At 36.5% G+C, this 16,363-nt stretch overlaps 1 protein-coding gene across 7 annotated transcripts in view; it reads right to left on the bottom strand.

The window, feature by feature from the left end:
* The window catches only part of RNF13 (ring finger protein 13), a 158,433-nt gene that overhangs the window by 63,882 nt on the left and 78,188 nt on the right, over positions 1-16,363 (bottom strand). For 4 of the 7 annotated variants that reach the window (XM_023621096.2, XM_023621098.2, XM_001491189.7 and 1 more), the window contains 2 exons: positions 5,300-5,387; positions 662-752 (listed from right to left, as the gene is read on the bottom strand). In XM_023621096.2, coding sequence (XP_023476864.1) covers positions 662-752; positions 5,300-5,387 — 179 coding nt within the window. Of the gene's footprint in view, positions 1-661; positions 753-5,289; positions 5,388-16,363 lie in introns of all 7 variants that reach the window. The other 3 variants (XM_070238305.1, XM_070238307.1, XM_070238306.1) reach the window with 1 other exon arrangement.

The raw sequence follows: 16,363 nt of genomic DNA, 5'->3' as shown, positions 1-16,363 counted from the left end.
ATTACATAATAAATATTTTATTATTAATATTGTTGTTATTGTTCCTTTTAGTCAAAAACCTGTTCCTGCCCACGATTACTTGGGGCTGTTTCACGGAAGAAGCTCTCAAATGCCAGCTGTGCTGTTTTCAGTGTGAGATGAGACAGCAGTGCCTTAAGTTAGTTTCAGTCTGTATGTCACCTTGGTAATGAGATTTCTAGGGGAAATTCCATATGGAAGTTTTTATTGCAAATAAAATTTTTAAACTTGAAAACAAATTTTTTATCGTTGTAAACGCCACTTAACACACTGTTCTGGATTCTGTGTCTATAAAATAACAAATTTCTTTTTAATAAAATACAAGTATGGCTTAAAGTGTCACAGAAATGTAAATCACATTGTCTGTAAATACTAATGGTTTGATTAAACTATAAAAATGAAAGTTTTATCTTTTTAGCAACATAGGTGTCTTAACCTCTCTAGCATGAATATATTTTCAATATGTAATCATACACAGAGGAAATAGTACAGTAAAGTCTTAAAATCATGACTTAAGAAGAAATAATTTAGCACAGTAGAGTTCATTCTAAAACATGACCTTGATTATAACTAGTATATAATTCTACCCTAATATAAAGAAGAATTTTAAGCTCCATGATTATTTTTTATATCCATTACTTACCCTTTTTCATACGTGAATTCATCTTTCAGGGAATTAGCTGATGATTCGCCAATAAAGACAGATGGAATGTCAATTTTCTTTAGCACATCATCTGTATAAAACAATAATGAAATTATTCTCAAAAGCCCATACTTAATGTACAATCAACTTAACTTTCTTCCTAATAGCAGCAAACGCAGGTAGAAACAATTAGAATCAACTCGAATTGTCTATGGACTGATTTTCCCACTTGGAGATTTACACCATCATCAAAGTGGTTCAGAAGCATTATTACATTTAGAATAACAAAAGCTAACTGTTTGCATATAAATATTACCGTATTATCTCAATAATCGTATGAGATTAAGATGTAATTATTTTTAATATTTCCATTTGATTTTTTCCTCTGTGGACATAATTAACTATTAAAAAAGGAAGAAGAGGAAGAAATTTTAAGTTTTCTTTGTACACATAACTTAATTCCTAAGTGAAAAAGCTTTTTTTTACATACCCATTCCCAGGAGAAGTGTAAGCCAAAGAATGTAAGAAAAGACCACTTTACAACAGTCTGAAAAATAACACCACACATCTACGGCTGTGCAGAGTGAAGAGCTGACAGGAGTTGAGAAAGGGCTTAGGAGAGGAAAGCTGGGTAAATTTCTACTTCCTCCTAAGCCTGGAGTTCGTGGTAAAGCTTTGTGTTTTAATTGGTATCTTAAAAAATTTGACTCTCATACCTATATTACAAAACCAAACTCAAAGGCCAACAAAAAAGAACTTTGTAAAAATTACTCATTTCTCAGAAAGAGAAATAAAAACAACCCTCTTAATGTCACTAGAGAAACACCCAGTATGCTTTATCTTCCAGCTTTGGCACTTGCCGTTCCCTTTCCTTGGAACACTCCTCCTCCAGAAACCTACGTGGCTCAGCCTCTCACTTTACACCGAAGCCAAATGTCGAAATCTCACGGAGCCCTCTCTGACCGCCCCATCTAAAATAGCCACCCTCCTCTCATCCCTGTTACCCCTTTAGCTGAACATGTTTCTCTTCATAGCACTTATCACTACTTGACATTTGCATACCTCTTTGATTATGGGTTCATTTCCTCTCCCACTCTAGAATGCAATAATAATACCAGCAGCAATAACAATAATATCTAAATAACCATTAAATGATTACTAAGAACCAGCAGTCTTCTAGCTGCTGTATATGTCTTAATTCATTCAATCCTCACAACAACCCAATGAGTACTACTATTATCATCCCCATTTTGCAGATCAGAAAAGTGAGGCACAGAGATGGTGGGTACCATACCCAAGGTTACACAGCTGGTAAGTGGTAGAACTGGGATTCAAACCCTGGCAGGCAGTATCCAGAAACCACACTCTCAACTACTGCCTTCTGCTACCTCAATGAAAGGCAGGAGAGCAGAGCCTTAAACTCAGTCATTCCCTGCTCTAGGCATGGTGCCTCAAACAGTGCTTGATGCACAGGAGGCTGTCAAAAAATATTTGTTGAAGGAAAAAAGAAGAAGCAAACCTAGTTATATGGATAACTTGCCCTGGTTATACAGGTAGGAACTTGCACAGCTTAGACTCAAACTTAAGGCTCTGATTCCTAATCTAGGCTCTTCCCACTCCGCCGTGGCATGGGTTTTCTCACGCATCTGCTCTCATGTTCTTCACAACCACGTCAGGTCCAGTAAAAACTGAAGTTATTCACACTTTTACAGATGAAAATAAAGGCTCAGAAAGTTAGGTAACTTTCCCAAGGGCACAGGTTAGGTTCGTATACTAACCAGCCTGGAATAAACCCACACTTCCTGGGTCTGAAGTTGTGTTTTCCCCATCACATTCTGCTGCCTCCCGAAGATGACACATTATCGGCTCACTGACTTAACACCTCCCATGTCCTAGCTGAAATAAAGACGCACACATTGCTCGTGTAAAATGTCGGCAGCAAGGGCCTTTTAAAACTTCCGCTTGCTCCCAGATTTCAGAACCTCTGCTCTTAGGAGCACGTGTGCAGCACTTCTTGTGGCTGTGGACTAAGCTAAAAAGGGGGAGATATAAGCCTCTTTTAATCAATCCACGCTTTCTTTTTCTGTACCAAGTAACGGCAAAGATGAAAATGGTAAAGATCTTTACAACCTGTGTCTTTGGATATATGAAATGTTCACACACACACACACGCAAAGACAGAGCAAAATATCACAGGCAGTAATACAAGCAACACAGTCAAGAACTAAAATTCTGAGCACTCTTCGACATATGATAACTCAGTTGGAACATTTCCATGGCAACAGCAGGATTATACGGTTACGTGCTACTTTGACTATTTAGCACATTTTCCTTAGGAACTGACATGAGTATCACAAAAAGGTTTTATGGTTTTACAAAGGTTTTATAAAGACAAAACAGGTGCTAAAGGGAACGTACACTTCCAGCTTGCAAAATTTTTAGTGGGAACATGTCACAAGCGTAAACAGTTTACAAATACTAATCAATTTGTTCAACCCAAAACCCTCGAGCAGGTCTTGAGGGTTGCTAAACTCTGGGCTCAGGCCTTCAACAAAATGCAAAGGGTAAGTACCTTGCTCAAAGTTAACCAGCTAATACAAGTGGGAGTTTGGATATGAACTCAGGCCTGTCTGTTTCTAGACTGTCTATGCTTTCCATTTTGCCAATAATGAATATAGGTCACAAAAGTCACTGACCTGGAAGGTATCACGTGGGATGATATTTTTTTTAAGGGACATAGTTAAAGGAGAAGAAAAATGTCAACTTTGAAATACCAACAGTACTAGTTTATTTGGTAAGTAAAATCCCTTCATCAATTCCTCTAATTCCCAAGCAGCAGTTGTCAAACTTTCTGTGAAATGCTAGAACCTCTTAAGGAATACTTTATGCATTCTACAAGTATGATGATTTAATCAGCTAGAAGATTAAAATCATTTAAAATATAAAGAAATTAACTAAGGAACTTTTACTAAGTTGTAATTTTTATACATGGTAATTTTTCCTCAGATTATATGACAAGAAGGAAAAGAGTTCTACTCAACAACAACAAAAAACACTGTATTACGCAATAAAAAGATTTTTTTGGTCAAGGAATCCAAACTATTTCCTATTGAGAATGTAGTTATTTAAAGTCCTAAATACATCCTAATGTAGTATATCAGCCCATAGCTTGATGTCTGCTCTTTCTTCCAAGTTCTTTCTTGCATATATGAGTCAATGGAACCTAGTAGCAAGATGTATTATGGTTACGTATGTACTCAAAAAAAAAGGCACAAAAATAAAATACTTAATCATGGATGCTGGCACTGTATTTTAAGTTCTGGACCCAACTTTTAATGTGTGTGTGCAGAATCTCCCCCATACCATCAAACAACTCAATTCCCCTCAGTTCTGACACTATCTACCCAGAGACGGCATCAGATTCCACAGGTTAAGGGTTTAGTCTCACAAGACTGCCGCCTCACACTTCAGACACCAGATGCAACTCCAGGTTGTCACCTGTGCTTCTGACCAACAGGCTATAGATTGGGGGTTCCAACAACCCTCCTCCCTTTTGAGTTCAATTAATTTGCTAGAGTGGCTCCAGAACTCAGACAAACATTTTACTTACAAGATCACTGGTTATCATGAAAGGATGTAACTCAGGAACAGCCAGATGGAAGAGATGTACAGGAGGGCAAGGGATGTGGAAAGGGTGCAGAGCTTCCACACTCGCTGCAGGGTGCAATTCTACCAGCACCTCCACGTGTCCACCAACCAGGAAGCTCTCTGAACTCCTTCCTTTTGGGTTTTTATAGAGGCTTCATTACAAAAGAAGGACTGATTAAACCCTTGGCCACCAGTGGTGACTGATTAAACTTCCAGTCCTTCCCCCACCCGGGAGGTCAGGGGTATAGGACTGAAAATTCTAACTCTCTAATCACATGATTGATTCTCCTGGCAAGTGGCCCCCCATCCTTACTTGGGATCTAAAAGTCCCTTCATTAACGTAACAAAAGACACTTTTTAGCATTCTCACTAAATTAAGTGAACGCATACGGATTAAAAATCACTGTCTGATTAAAGCCAGTTATTTCATTAAAATTGGTTCATTTTCCCTATAAGCTAATATTTAGCAGAGAGTAAGGAAAGATATTCCCATTTTGAATGAAAAACAACAGGCATGCCAATGTATGTTAAGGGGCTAATAACCAAAAGGAGTAAAAAAGCACAAGAATGCAGCTTTGAAATTTCACAAGAATATAGTGGCTACTTAGTATATCCGCATATCCTAAAATTTACTGTCGTGAATCTCTAAATAAATCACAAAAATTCTTCAATGGCATCCTTTACTCAGCATGTTTATCTCTATTTAAAGCTTTGGTTTCCCTTTGGTTTTTACTAAAATATTAACACATCTTCTAAAAGGGGACACGTAGGTGAAACAAACAAACAAAAACCTCACTGTTCCAAAAAGAACAAGTCAATGCAACTCCTACTGTGAATAAAATTGTCCAGAGAGGGTTAAGAATTGGGAATTATCTTTCTGATAGAGAAGAAATTTTGCTTTTTAGAAAATGAGAGAAGAGAAATCCTGTTAAGTTTTAGTTTCAAAAGGTCTGTCAAACAGGAGAGAAGAAAAGTGATACCTGTACTTACTGTCGTTGGATCCCATGCTAATGAGGTCGTCAGAATCCACATTGTGCACTATGGCTGCTTTGTACCCTGCTCTCTGCGCGTTTAAAACCTGCAAGTCAGAAAACAGTCAAGATTTGAGGAAGAAAGTGCTTTGTCACAAAGTCCCTCAACTTTAACAAACATAAATCAAGTCTACACCATATATCTAAGGACCAGATTATGTGTATATATAAGAATAGATCTCAAGTGTGTTCTTGAAACATAATGGATGTTTTACAAGTGATTATCAAGGACTTCTTTAGATATCTTCTCGATTTCATTCATGGCATTAAGTGAAACAAGAAGCAAATAAAGGATAGGGAACCAACCTAAAATATTAAAAGGCCCAAAAGCATTAAACCTGTCTGGTTCTAAAGACGTAGAGACTTGCTGTGATCGGGCTCAAGAGTCATCAATCTACCTCCACTACTTATTAGTGGGATAAACTCGGGCAAATTATTTCTCTTCCTTAATCCTCAGTTTCTCCAACTTTAAAATGAGAATGACACAGTATTTTTCTCATATGTAAAAAATATTTTTTAATACTTAATAGCATGCCTAACACAAAGAAATGAGTCAAATAAAAGCTATTCTTATTATTAGCTTCATCATCAAACATGTTCTTTAAAATTCCTTTCTGAAGCTTTGAAAGAATTAAAAATACTTCCAGCCTGAGTTTCTTACTTTGGTTCCATCTAGCTATTTAATCTTTGCTAAAGCTAGTCTCCAAAATAGTAACCTTCGCACCATACGAATATGGCTAAACGTGTGGCAGAATTTTCTTACATGAAAGATCTGAAAAGTACCCAAACATGTTAACACACCTCACTCTAAAAATGCCAATCTGGGGGGGCCGGCCCAGTGGCCTAGTGGTTAAATTCAGCACACTCCGCTTTGGCAGCCCAGGTTAGGTTCCCGGGCCATGGATCTACACCACTCATCAGTGGCCACACTACAGTGGCAACCCACTTATAAAATAGAGGAAGACTGGCAACAGACGTTAGCTCAGGGTGAATCTACCTCAGCAAAAAAAACAAAAAACAAAAAACCCAACCTGTTTTAAATAAAAATAAACCCAGAAATAAGCTACAAATGAAGGATCAGATCATTATTACATATTATATATTGGTTAAACCAAAATGAAAAGGGTAAGAAAATATATCTATAATATTGTTTTGAATACTTGAAATACTTTAGAATACTTTCAAAACTATTTAATATATAGTTTATATATATATATATATATATAGTTTTGAATACTTAATATGGTAAGAAACTCTTGAAATACATCACCTTATGACCATCACACAGTGATAAGTCTCTCAAAGTGTTTCTTTATACTTATACTTCTAAAAAACAGGAAAATTAATCTCAAAAGAATTTTTAGAAGGTCTGACATTATTTCTGTTTTAGTTATCAGCATTATAATGATTCAAAACTCTACTGTAATTTAATAAAAATAAAATCTGAGTCAAGTTCCAAAGGATAAAGGAAAGCCCAAAGAGTCGAGGTCCCAAGAGGGAAAGGAAGGCTCGGGTATTCGACAGACTCTGATTTGAAGGCCAGGTAAGAGAAATGAGGTTCACATATTCAACCCCGGTCAGGCCAGTCTGCTTCGCACAGAGTAAAATTCTCTTCTACAGTACCCTTCACTTCTCTAAAACCACCCCACAATGCAAGCTGGGTTTCCAAAAGAGATGATAATGTAGATTAGTTAGAATAATTTTATCCTATCACTGAAAAAAACTGAATTTGTAGGAGATAAGAGTGCCTCAAGGAATTAATATTTTGTTCGTCTTTCCAGTTTCTATAGCATCTATGGAATAGCCTGACACAGAATAGGCACTCATCAAATATTACTTGAGTGAACAGATGTATAAAATATGTGCTTAAATTAATAATTCATGTTATAACGTTATAAACATGAGAGAGAAAATTAGGCAGAAACTTATTTTAAAACTGATTAAAATAGCATAAATAGTTCACTGAAATAGGACCTAATGCTCTAATGTTAGGAATAATGGCAAGAAAATCAACCGGCCAACAAAACTCTTACTGGGAATCTTTTGCAGTCATGCAAGGAAAGGTCAAGAAATAAGTTTACTATTTTGTGTCTACGTGTGCATGTTTTATTTTTAGGTGGATTTTGTTATCCAACTAAAATTGAGAAAATGCCAGCTCCCATAGTCTCTTCCCCATAGATATTACCACTTTCCAAGGGGAGAAAAGAACCTTTCAAGAAGGATATTATAGTTTCTAAGCCCTATTTCTTATTTATTACTTATATATTAATCTATCATTTATTCATTTTATTACCATAGCAGTACAGACTTCACTTAGCATTTATTTAAACAAAAGTATACTTGCTTGGGGTTGTTATTAGTTTATTTGATGCTTTAATGATCATTTTAACTGCTCCCAAAAGGCTAACCAAGTAACCGAGGAGAAATGTTTCTTTCACATCCAAAAAACGACTGTTTCCAGAGATACAATTTAAGAAATATAAATTCTCTATCAAAAGCTGTTCTCTGCTAATATAAAACAAGTTTCACCTTTCTTTTTTAAGCCAACTAATGTACATGCGCCATTGAAATTATATGATTTAACTTGTTTCCCTGCAAAATATATATTTGTGAGCAAAGATACAACATGTTAGGGCACAGAGAAGGTTGGTCTCAGGAACCATGATAAAGAGTAAAAAACGCAGTTCAGTTCAATAAGTATTTACTGAGTTTACATAATGAGTGAGGTACTGTGTGTTGTGCACTGAGCAGACTCAAAAGTAATCAGAAACAATCACTGTCCTCAAGGAGACCTCAGTACTCAGGGACATCCCCACAGATCAGCTGCTTTCCTGCCTCCCTATTTTGCTCATGCTAACATCTCTGCCTGGACCAGGTTTTGTCTTCTCAATGCCTATCAGGCCTTCAAATTCCATTATCTCCACGAAGCCGGCCCCGTTCCACATGCTGTCCCCAAACACCCACCTCACTGCTTCCTGCTAGAGTATTTCTATCAGTATTTTCACATTTTTCTTAAAGATCTTATATAGTGCTTACATTATGCTTATGCATACATGTACCAATTCCATTTTCAAAACAAGCCCTTATGGAGTCCTTAAGTCTCCTGCAGTTATCTACGAGTGAACTTTTCTGGTAAGAAGGGGACAAAGCAATTACCAATTTTACAAGAGGCTTTCTGACCCCTAAATTGTTAAGAACCACCAATATAAATGAATAGATTTACAACAATCTGCTATGTGTGTAACTACATCTAGCCATGAGATTCCTACACCAACACCGAGCAACTGAGGAGAAATGATTCTTTCACACATCCAAAATGCAACTGTTTCCATAAATACAATACAAAGTTGTATCAATATCAAAAGCTGCTCTCTGCTAACAAAATGATAAAATTCCTAAAATAGAAGACTTAGAAAACCACTAAAATAGGAAGGAATTCTGTGAGCACAAGTGTGAATTCCAAAAAATAGAAACACGTTTTAAAAAACTTAACAAGTAAGAAGGCTTGGCCAAGGTTTTTGTTGTTGTTTTTATTGATTTCTAAAATAAAGCAATGAGATTAAATCAAGAAACACTATAACATATGGACCAACGGGCTTATGAACACAAACAAGGAAAATATATTGTGTTTATAAAACTCATGTGTCAGTCAAATTAAATTACATTTTTAACTAGGCAGCAGCTGGTATTTTTAGGAACACATAAGGCAGAAATACAACCTAAATCATTTAGTAAGCATGTGCAAGGTTTCACATTCATAAAACGCAACCTCAAACACAAGGAGTCAGATGGCAGCAGAGAACTCAAAGATTCATGAAGGAAAAGCATGCACAGTGAACAAACCTAAACTCCAAAACAGACATCAAAACTAAAAACTGTATGAAAAAGCCTTCTGAATTATATTGCCAATCTGCCTCTTTATGGAGACTGATCTGAGCTATGAGTTCAAATTGTGGCAAATGCACTAAACATTTTACATCTAATCAACAAATTAACTGCAACTGAATTATGAGGACCAGGTGGCACCTAACCAAGAGTTTTAAAGAAACATGGGACTGCTGGGTTGTTATTATAAACAGCTAGTAAGTCAGAAGATAGCAGATTGCTAACAGAAGAGCCTTCAACAAGACAGGTTCTAAAAGGAACCATGGAAATGACACAATAGTTTATCTTATTTCCAGACTGGACAAATTGGTAGGTAATGCTGACACTAATAAAACAGGCCTTGTAAGAAGAAAGAACTGATTGTGCTGTAAGGATGATCATGAGCAGAGATCTTTTAAGGGACGTGTAGGCATGAGGAGATGGGGAAACTGTTGATAGAATATATATAACAAGGGTCCAGACCACAGGCTGTATGACCTCTCCGAGCTGATGCTTTACATATCTTATCCTTAATACCTAACACAACTCCACAATGTAGATATGCTTTCCTATATTTTAGAAATTAGAAATAAGAAAAGGTGGATAAACAAAATTGCCCTAAGATCACACTTAGGCAGAACTGAGATTTGAACACAAATTTATCTGATGAGATAGAGAAGCATGGGGTTTCCCAATGAATCAGGATGAGAACCAGGATTACTAACCTTATTTAACATTTTACAAATGTCTATGGAAAGGAACTGAACCAAGAAAGCATCAAGACTCAGACAACATTAATCTTAAATCTTGTGGTCAAAATAAAACCTATACACTAAACAGAGTATAAGCCAACAAGAAAAGTGCTAAAACATTGTGGTAGAGTTTACAGAAATTTAGAGGGGAAAAACCTGTGGGCTGAAATAGGTATGGCAGATTTTATGGGACCTGAATTACACCTAAATAAAAAGGAAATGTGGGTTAACAGTGGAAAGAGTTTGGGAAAATTTCTCATATGAAAGGAAGAGAGAAATAACAAGACAAAAAAGCAAGGCATATTAAGAACAAAACAAAAAACAGCAAGAGTGACCTCACTAAGTAAAGAAGAGCATTACTCAAAGGAAGAACAGCAGAGGAGTTAAAAGTATAGACTCTTGGAACAAGATAACCTGGATTCAAATTCTGACTCTGTCATACACAAGCTGTATAAACTTGGGCAAGTAACTTAACTTCTGTAAAATGGCCTGATAATATACCCAACTTAAAGAGTTATCTTGAGGATTAAATGATCTAATATAGGTAAAGCACTTAAAATAGTGCTTAGATATCGCCTGGCACATATCAAATAAGTGCTTTGTCATTGCTGTTGAAGGGTCAGAAGAGAGGCGAGACGGGACAAAAAGGGACAGATTGTGCAGTACCTTGAAGGCCATTCAGAGAGCAGACCTGGGGTCTCCTCTGTCAAGGGTTCACCGCAGGCACTTGAAGGGTTGACATGACTGAAGCAATGTTTTAGAGCAATCTGGTAATGCTTAGATTGATACGGAGAGGAGACACTGAAAATTTAGAAGCTGTTACGACAAGGCAAGATGATGGCAACGATGTGAAAGAACACTATCTTTTTCATTCTTCAAAACCAATTTTTGAACCTAGGAAATTTGGAGAATGCATTTACCCCAAAATGGGAGAGCTGAGAAACAGAGCTTGTTTTCATAAAGAAGAAGGGAATGGCTCTGAGAGGTAGCAAGGTTTCTAGACATAGATTTTCTAGGTAAGTAGAATACAACAGATCAGGACTTGAGATAAAAATTTAGAGATTTTCAGCAAATTAGTTCATTTATTCATTCAACAAATATTTGGAATAAATCTAGCCACCTGGTTGTTATAAAACATAATTAAACTTCCAATACACATTAGCCATTCACATTTTTACATTTCCTATACTCTTCAACCCCCTTTAACATCTGTACATGAACTGAATTAAGTGTACTTGGTTTCTCCCCTGGGAGGAGACACGAACAAATAAGCAGATCTGTGCATATTTCTAGGCTATACACCTGCAAGAATGGTAAAAATGCAACAGAGGTAACTTTCCTTGATGGAAAAGAACCTTGAAAGGAACTCAGTTATATCAGACAGAAGTCTGGATGCTCATGTAAAATGAGACACACCTGGAACAAGAGCATTTTTATGTAAAATACATTTCAAGTTCTAAAGTCCTTATCTGAATTATAGTGTTGTTTTTCCCTCACGTGGAGAATAATTTGTAATGCTTGAACAAGAGTGAAAAGGCAAGCTCAAAACCAGGATTACTTCAGACAGACAGGTAGGCGATGTCCCGTGAAAACATGCAGGCATCTCCTGCCGGTGCCTGGTGTATCTGAGAACATCCGTCTTCAGGTGATGGGCAAAAGATGCTGGATTCAGAATACCAGCCATTTTAAATACATTCTCTTCTAATTTTAATGGTAATATGACCTTAAGTTTAGTTCATTATTTCAACATTTTTATTAAAAGTTGTTAAAAGATCATTTATTTTCATTGGGAAGCTGAAAGAGAATATACTGAAATATGTCAGATTGTGAGTAATTCATGCAGAATAAAAATATATGTGATTTAGAGGACAATTTCAGTGACACTATAATTTTATTTACTAAAACAAAGAAATAAGAATAGAAGTAGAAAGAATGTAACAAATATTAGGGAAATTCAACTATCCTGGATTAAGTATAACAATAAAAAACACATCTAACTTGAAGTGTATTTTGAGTGCTTAACCACTAGGAAGACAATGACTAAATTTTCCTAAACTCCCATTTAATTACATGACACCTTCGGTGACTTGAAAGCATCTTTATTTGCTTTTTGTTCTCAACCTACTTTCCTCCCAAGGAATGAACTTAGGTTCACATTTTGAACTGATAATTTAAAGTATTTCCTAGTAATAGTGTTATTTACAAAAAATCAACAGCTAACATCGTATTTTCTGGTAAAACACTGAATGCTTTCTCCTGACTAACAGGAACAAGATGATGTTCACTCTCACCACTTCTATTCAGCATTGCACTGAAGGTCTTGTCCGGTAACATAAGGCAGAAAGCAGGGGGCTTGCGGGTAAGGAAGAGAAAGAGAGGGAAGAGAAAGAGAGGGAAAGAGAAAAAGAAAGAGTGAACAGATTACAAAGGAAGAAGTAAGATGCTCTTAATTTGCAAGTTGACACAATCACCTACTTAGATGAATCTATAAAAAGGCTACGAGAGAGGCCCGCCCCGTAGCATAGTGGTTAAGTCTAGTGCGCTCCAGTTTGGCGGTGCAGGTTCAGATCCCAAGCCCAGACCTACCCCACCTGTCAAGCCACGCTGTGGTGGCAACCCACATACAAAATAGAGAAAAGTGGAACAGTCATTAGCTCAGAGCTCATCTTCCTCAAGCAAAAAAAAAAAAAGGAGAGAGAGAGAGAGAGAGAGGAAGAAGGACAACAGATGTTAGCTCAGAGTGAATCTTCCTCACCAAAAAAAAAAGAAGTTACAAGAAGAAATAATTGAGTTTAGAATTCTACATCCAGCTAAACTCTCCTTCAAAAATGACGGTGAAATTAAGACACTTCCAGATAAACAAAAACTGAAATAATCTGTCAGTAGCCTTATAAGAAATATTAAAAAGAGCCCTTCAGGCTGAAATGAATGATGACTAACTTGAATCTACACAAAATAAACAGCAGCAGTAAATATAACTACATAGGTATTATGAAAGCAGTATAAAGATATTTTTATTTCTAACTTTCTTCTTTTCCTATTTGTTTTAAAAGACTGCTGCATAAAAAATAATTATGTGTGGTGGGTTTATAACATATAAAGATGCAATTTGTATGAAAATAATAGTATGATACTACAATAGAGGAGGTAGAAATTAAGGTATACTGGAGCAAAGATTTTAGGTACTATTTAAATTGAGTTAGTATTAATCTGAACTACACTGTTTTAAGATGTTAATTGCAATACCCAGGGCAACCACTATGAAAATAAATTAAAAATATATAGTAGAAAAAACAACAAGGAAATTAAACAGGTCTGCTAAATAATACCTATTTAACACAAAAGGCAGCAGGAATTGAGGAAAGAGGACTAAAAAAGACATATGATAAATAGAAAACAAATTACAAAGTGGCAGATGTAAATCCTACCTTATAAGTAATTACATTAAATATAAACAGATTGAACGTCCCAATCAAAAGCCAGACATTGGCAGAACGGATTAAAAAACACGATCCATCTATGTGTTAGCTATAAGAGACTCTCTTACTACAAATCAAAGACACAAGCAGGTTGAAAAGAAAAAGAAAAAGATACACCATGCAAACAGTACAAAACTAGACTTTAAGATAATAATTGTTACCAAGACAAAGAAAGACATTTTATAATGTTTTCCATCAGGAAGATAGAGGTACTTATAGTGCATATTTGCACCTAATTACAGAGTTCCAAAACACATGAACCAAAAATTGAGAGAACTGAAGAGAGAACTACACAATTCAACAACAGCTGGAGACTTCAATGCCTCACTCTCTCTAATGATGAGAACTAGACAGAAGATCAACAAGGAAATAAAAGATTTGAACAACACTATAAACCAACTAGACCTAACAGATATCTATAGAACATTCCACTCAACAATCAACATTCTTCTCAAGTGCACATTCTCCAGCAGAGACCACATGTTAGGCCATAAAACCACCCTCAATAAGTTTAAAAGTACTGAAATCATATCAAGTATGTTCTCCAACCACAATGGAATCAAACTGGAAATCAATACTAGAAGGAAATTTTGGAAATTAAGACATCTGTCAAAATTTAAAAACAAATCCTGAATAGCCAGCCAATGGGTCAAAAAAAGCAATCACAAGGAAAATTATAAATATTTGAGATGAATGAAAACAAAATATATCAAAAATATGGAACGTGGAGGGTCTGGCCCAGTGGTGCAGCAGTTAAGTTCACACGTCCCGCTTCAGCAGCCCAGGGCTCGCCGGTTCAGATCCCGGGTGTGGACATAGCACTGCTTGGCAAGCCATGCTGTGGTAGGCATCCCACATAGAAAGTAGAGGAAGATGGGCACGGATGTTAGCTCAGGGCCAGTCTTCCTCAGCAAAAAGAGGAGGATTGGCAGCAGATGTTAGCTCAGGGCTAATCTTCCTCAAAAAAAAAAAAATATATATATGGAATGTGGGGCTGGCCCAGTGGCATAATGGTTAGGTTCGGCATACTTCAGTTCAGAGACCCAGGTTCATGGGTTCAGATCCCAGGCATGGACCTACACCACTCATCAGTCATGCTGTGGCAGTGACCAACATACAAAATAAAGGAAGACTGACACAGATGTTAGCTCAGAGCTAATCTTTCTCAAGAAAAAAAAAGAGGAAGATTGGCAACAGATGTCAGCTCAGGGCAAATCTTCCTCAACCCAAAAAAAAAAAACTATGGAATGCAGCTAACACCACGCATTTGACAAAATCAATGAAAACATGAATGCGTAAAGATACATGCACCCCTATGTTCACTGCAGCATTATTCACAATAGCAAAGACTTGGAAGCAACCTAGGTGTCCATCAAGGGATGAACAGATAAAGAAGATGTGGTATATATATACACAATGGAATACTACCTGGCCATAAAAAAGGATGAAATCTTGCCATTTGTGACAACATGGATGGACCTTCAGGGTATTATGCTAAGCAAAATAAGTCAGACGGAGAAAGTCAAATACCCTATGATCTCATTCACAAATAGAAGATAAAAACAACAAACAAACACACAGAGACAGAGATTGGATTGGTGGTTACCAGAGGGCAAGCGTGGAGGGAAGAAGGCAGAAGACGTGGGTAAGCACACGCGTATGGTGATGGATTATAATTAGTCTTTGGGTGGTGAACATGATGTAATCTAAACAGAAGTCAAAATATAATGATGTACGCTCAAAATTTATATAATGTTATAAACCAATGTTATTGCAATAAAAAAATTAAGGGGAAAATCTCATACATAGCAGAAGCAAAAAGAATAAAATATCTAGGAATAAATTTAACAAAAGAAGTACATGACCTGTACACTGAAGAACTATAAAAATGCTGAAAGAAAGTAAAGAAGATCTAAACAAATGGAAAGACATTTCATGATTACAGGTTGGAAGACAATATTGTTAAAATGGCAATATTCCCAAATTGACCTACAACTTCAACTCAAGCCCTATCAAAATTCTTATGGCTTTTTAAATTTTTTTTGGCAGAAATGGACAAGCTGGTCCTAAAATTCATATGGAAATTCAAGAGACACAGAATAGTCAAGACAATATTGAAAAAGAACAAAGTTGGAGGACTCAAAATTCCCAATTTCAAAACCTCCTGCAAAGCTAGAGTAATCAAGGCAGTGTGGCACTATGTAAGAACAGAGATATAGATCAATGGAATAGAATTAAAATTAAGAAGGACACAATATTTCATATGTAGAATTCCTGTCAAAAATGTTTAACTTGAATCTAATCATGAGGAAACAATCAGACAAATCCAAAAAGTGAGGGGCATTCTGCAAAACAACTGGCCTGGATTCTTCCAAAATATCAACATCACAAAAGACCAATACAAGATGGAGAAACTTGTGCATCTCACCATGATGGAGTAACTGATATGGATTTCCCTTCCTTTTACAAATAACTAGAAAACCGAACAAAATTTATGAAACAGCTGCTTTCAAACACTGGACAACAGTCAGCACAGGACTGTGCTCCCTGAGCAATGGAAAACAAGGTGATGTCTACAAATGTCCTGGCTTTCTGCCTGGAGAAATGTTGTGGACCATGGCCTAGCAGAGCAATGCAAACTAATACAGAACACAGTAGTCTCACCAAGTTGTGGACACAGAGACCTGAGTTTAAGGAAGCCAAGGTGACTCAAATTTGAATTTCCAGGTTAGAGTACCATAGAGAAGGGAAAGTACTTCAGGAATCTGCACAGGGTCCAATTGGGTCTTTGGCTGAATATGAAGATGTGTATGCATACACTGAGACTCTATGAAGCTAGACAGACAAGCCCATTGGGAAACAAAACCAACTATTGAGGAGCTTAAGAGGAACAATTCCCAGAGCTCAAACAGGGTCAGGAGAATTTCA

The sequence above is a fragment of the Equus caballus genome, chromosome 16 (assembly GCF_041296265.1).
Source record: "Equus caballus isolate H_3958 breed thoroughbred chromosome 16, TB-T2T, whole genome shotgun sequence".
Taxonomy (NCBI): Eukaryota; Metazoa; Chordata; class Mammalia; order Perissodactyla; family Equidae; genus Equus; species Equus caballus.
Note: the sequence above shows the minus strand (reverse complement) of the source record. Positions and strands in the feature narration are given on the sequence as shown.